This window comes from Vicia villosa, linkage group LG1 (genome assembly GCF_029867415.1).
Source record: "Vicia villosa cultivar HV-30 ecotype Madison, WI linkage group LG1, Vvil1.0, whole genome shotgun sequence".
Classification (NCBI taxonomy): Eukaryota; Viridiplantae; Streptophyta; class Magnoliopsida; order Fabales; family Fabaceae; genus Vicia; species Vicia villosa.
In genome coordinates, this window is record NC_081180.1 from 133,737,687 (window position 1) to 133,742,814 (window position 5,128).

Below are 5,128 nucleotides of genomic sequence, written 5' to 3' on the forward strand. Positions count from 1 at the left end.
ATTATGTGGATTGAGTGCGAGTAGCTGGTTCCAGGTGGGAATCGGTGAAGTGTTACCTATGGTGATGGTAACGATTTTGGTGTGCTATGGTCCTATGATGGGGATCGGGAGGGAATGAACCTGAGAGTTCATGATTGGTACCTCATGCATTGAGTCATGAAGTTGACTCTCATTGTATTGCATACATGTTGTATTGTAGTATTTGGTTTGTGTGGTGTGTGAGTTGTTGAATGGGTGATTATGTGTGCGACAATTATGCACTTACATATTATTATGCAATTTCATTATATGATTGTGAATTATCATCCCTTCTGTTTGAATGTTGCCTCTTCATGGATAACACGCAGGTGATCCGCAATGAAGGTGTTGAAGTGAGTGGAAGAGATTACTCTTCCAATGCTTTTATTGAGTTGATGTCTACTCTGATATGTAACACTGAGGGTCGACGTTTGTTTTGTTTATGTAGGGAGGAAATTATATGTATACCTCCGTTGTTGGATAAATTTTATAATTATAACACCTTATGATTATTGTGGTTATAACTTGTGTTTGAGAAGTAAATGGATAAATTGTTGATGCTTTCCGCTGCAATAAAATTAAAGTTAGACATGTTTATTATTATTATTATTCTTAAGAGTTGTATATGTTACATGTCCTATGATATGAGCAGGTTTATGTTGAAAAGTAGCATCCTAATTGTGTAAATGTTTATATTACTCGGATTTTAATTGTAACTACGCGGGGGGAAATTAGGGCGTTACACAGTGGTATCAGAGCAGTTAGATGATTTGCTGGATAGAAAATTTGTGAAATCGAGTGTGTCGCCTTGGGGTGCTTCTATGTTTTTGGTAAAGAAGAAAAATGATTAGCATGAGGTTGTGTGTTGAGCATTTGCAAATTGTGTTGCAAGTGTTGAAAGAGAAGAAGTTGTATGCAAAGTTATATCACTTCACTACACCTTGCAGAAGTATAGAGGTTTGCATCACTACAAAAATAAATTAATGTCCTTCCTTTGAGAAAAGGTTTTACAAGAAAAGTGCATAAAGGCACAAAAAGAAGTTTGATGAGGTTTGTTTTTAGATGTTGTGAAAAGTGTTTGAATATGCTTAAGTGTCTTAGCATTTATTAAGAAAAAGATTTTAGGGATCACTTGATAAATTCAAGGTTTATTGAGAAAAAGTTTGAAGTTTAGAACAAGAAGTTTTGAAAATAGGGAGAAGTTTTGAAAATTGAAGAAGTGGGTCGGAGATGAAGAGACTATCCTAAAGCATAAAGTAAGTGACATTAAATAAAAGGTCTCATTGTGAGGTAGCCCAAGAGAAAGCCTTTGTGTGTGCAATTGTACTAACTACAAGATGGAGTAAGTATTTGATATTGGTCAAAATGAGCATTCCTTTCCATTTGGATTTAGCCACAAGATAAGCAAAGTAAGTAGATGAAAATCACAAGCATCAGATGAACATCAAAAGTCTCAGATGAAAATCAAAACTCTGAGTCTTCAAGTTAATATCAAAAGTTTCTCAGAACAAAGCCAAGTCTTGAATTGAGGTTCAATGATCCAGATGAATCACAAAGTCTCATATACAACATCTCCAAGCAGGGGAAACAACTAAGTCCTAAGGTCCAAAGTCCAAAATACTCATCAAGCAAAGGATAGTAACATCAAGTCCACAAGATTAGAAAGAAATTTTTTAGGATTTTATTCGTTTTATAATATTTTTGGTCTTTTTGAATTATCAAAGCAAAAGAAGCAATAAAGACAATAAGCATAAAATAAAATGACAAGAATGTAAATGACATGAAATTAAATGGAAATAAAGTAAAGGGAATATTAATAAAAGTTAACACAATTATAGGTCAAAGTTAGTATTAATGGAGAATCAACCGAGTCGGAATAATTTAGCACTATGTTAAGTAATTGTTTTATGTGTCGTACATGTTAGAGGAATGATACAAAATCATCCTCCTAAAGTAATGTACCACAATGCTTAAAACAAAAACAAAAGAAGAAGAATATGGAGAAGGAGAGGTGATCAACCAAAAAACTAATTAAATAAGGGATCATGTATCATCAATTTTAACCATTCAACTTCATGGTACAATGGGAAAAACTTATCGCCAATCCAAAGTATAAAAAATGATCCAATGATCATTTAACCAAGAGATTTGAAATGTTGAAAGTTCATACAACCAAAATATCATTCAAAGACCAATTGAAATTGATGAAACTTTAATCAACCAAGTCAACAAAAGGTCAAATCAGAAATGGATAAAAAGAAACAATTAAAAAAATATTAAAAAAGGTTTTAAAAAGGTTTTTTAAAGGAAATTTAATGGAAAATACCAAATAGGCATCAAAACATCAAATAAATTGCCAAAAAAATTTAAGAAAATCAGAAATATTACAAGTAATTAGATCTCAAAAGTTGGAGAGAAAAAAGTTTGAAAATTAGTGAAAATAAATTGTTAAATGGAAATTTAAAAGGAAATAGAAAATAACTGCTAAAAATGATTTTAAAATTCTGGAAAAAATATATGTGATGGAATTTTTTTTTTATGATTTATGAATTTTTTTTGGAGTAATAGATATTAAAGGATCATTTAAAATTAAATCAGAAAAGAAAAGGAAATTAAAAAGAATTTAAAAATAAAAGAAAATAGGCTAAATACGTTTTTTTGGTCCCTTAAGTATACCTCGGGGTCCATTCTGATCCCTTATCTTAAAAAAGTTCTAAAAACTTTTGCATTAGGAAGGAATTGAACCCAAGACATCATGCATGCATGAGTAACAACTTGCCACTACATCACTTTGCATTTCCACTACTAGAAATACTCGAATCTCCTGCGGATTTACCTGCAGATTTTAGCTAAAATTCTGCAGGAAACACGTTACCTGCGGATTTTCCTGCGGTTTTTCATCCCCAGCTAAAACCTTCGTGGGTAATATATTCGGCAGGAAATTCCGCAGCTAAATCCGCAGTAAACAATCTGTAGGTAAATCCGCAGCAAACTTTAAATCCGCAGGAAAAACCCCAGCTAATTTCTTTCTCAAATTTATTAATTTTTTATTTTAATAAACTTTTGAATCATTATAAATTATATATTAAAATAACTATAATATAAATTATAATTTAAATAAGACATTCAAATTCATAGAACAAGTTACCGTAAAATCTACCTCAAAGTTGGTAACATCTTACATAGTCGCATTACTAAAAATGACTCAAAAAATCAAGCTATTACTAATCATTTGTCAACCAAGTTAAAAAGATAAAACAATCCAAATTACAATCAAGTCAAAAAGAAAAAAAAGTACATATCATAATTCATTACTAAGGTCTTCTTCATCTGATTCATCGACGCCATCTTCATTTGTGTGATCATTTTCATTAGTGGGTTGTGGTAGGTGAGAAAAAGACCCAACAAATCCTAAATGATTCATTAAAAATGAAATTTTATTATTCCCTTCAACCATCTCTTTTTCTTTTCGATGCAATTGTTGCCTCATCATCAGCTTCTCTTCTTCTTGTCTTTGCAACGATGCATTTAAAGCATAGACTTGACTTCTCAAAGCATCAACCTCTTGAGAGTCACTAGAAAGACTTAAGGGTTTCTTTAATACTGAAACCAAAGTATTAGAAGCGGTTCCGAGACCAAATACCCTCCCTTTCTTCTTTCCAACCGACTCTACCCATATATCCAAATCAGGCGGCATTTCAATAGTTAGTTGACTATCAGCTCCGTCCTCTCCTGGAATAGTTAGATTCCGAGAAGAAATCTCCAACTTTTTCTGTTCAAGTTTATCCTAAGAGAAAATTGAAAAAATAGTAAGGAATTAAATTCAATAAAAGTGATACTTTCAAAAGACTTGTGTGCAGATTTGAAATTCAATCAAATTAACACTTCCTGAAATACGTACATATGCAGATTCAGCATGAACTCCTACCCAACTTTGATCCTTTTTCCGATGTGTGCAAAAATAGAACTCTGTCAATAATGGATCTACACCCTTTTCCTTTCTCTACAAATTACAAAAGAATAATGTCATTTATTATATTTAAGAAATATAATGAAAAACATATAATATATACCATTCTTTTCCAATGTAAATGATGACGAATATACCCTCTAGTGTGAAGAGATGCGCCATCCATAGAAGACCAGTTTCTTTTATTCATTTCAGATGCTTTTTTGAAATTTAACGAATTCCATTGTACCGATAATTGTTGCCATACATCAGCTCCCATCTACCCCGGTCTGTACTCCAAGTCTTTTCGAACATCTTGCATTAGTTGGGACATCTTAGCTGCACCTCTCTTTTCAAAGTTACATCGCACCGTAACCTTGTGTTCTGGTGGCCATGTAAACTTTTTCTGTACCAAAAAAACCATGTTATACATCGTTCAAATATACACAACAAAGCAAAATTAAAATATCCTAACATTATCATGTAAGTATGAGGATAGAGCATTAAAATTCAAATCCTTAAGTGGTTTGACATGTTGTATTGTTACTCACTACATGGCTATAACCATTAAACTATTTATTATTCTATCCTCTAGCTTCTACAATAGATGCTACCCAACCAAAATTTAATGTAGAAGAAAATACAAGTCAGTGTGAGGATATTTGAGTGAAGAGTTTTATTATGTATTAAGCGCTTAAATTCAATAGGCTATTTGTGTTTCAATGTCCTACTGATCTCAATGCTTACTAGAAAAATCTCATTCTAAACTTGTTGTTTGTAAAAGTTTAAGGGAGTGAATCCAAGACCACAACTGATTATGTGATATAAGGTATAGGAAGCCATACACTTCTCCTATCTCTCGAGCATTAACTAACTAATGCATGTATATTTGTTTAGTTAATCATTGTGAATACAAGCCCACACTCACAAAGGTGTTTTTGATCCATGGCAAACTTCACAAGCAAACAAGCAACAAAGCACAAGCAAAAGAACTCAAGGAAAAGCAAGTTTGGCTATTCAAGACAAAGCAAGTCGACCTGCTCTGCATCTAGGTCGACCCAAAACAAGGAAAACAAGGAAGATTCAGAAATGCCACAGATAGATCGACCTACTCACAATCCAGGTCGACCTAAAATGATAAAATTTACACACCTCACTGTT

At 32.6% G+C, this 5,128-nt stretch overlaps 1 protein-coding gene across 1 annotated transcript; it reads right to left on the bottom strand.

The window, feature by feature from the left end:
* Nucleotides 1–3,319: 3,319 nt before the first annotated feature.
* LOC131654885 (uncharacterized) lies at nucleotides 3,320–4,247 on the bottom strand. Its single transcript, XM_058924810.1, has 3 exons — nucleotides 4,092–4,247; nucleotides 3,920–4,021; nucleotides 3,320–3,805 (listed from the first exon to the last, which is right to left on the bottom strand). Exons 1-3 carry the CDS (start codon nucleotides 4,245–4,247, stop codon nucleotides 3,320–3,322), a joined length of 744 nt encoding a protein of 247 aa, XP_058780793.1.
* Nucleotides 4,248–5,128: the final 881 nt, after the last annotated feature.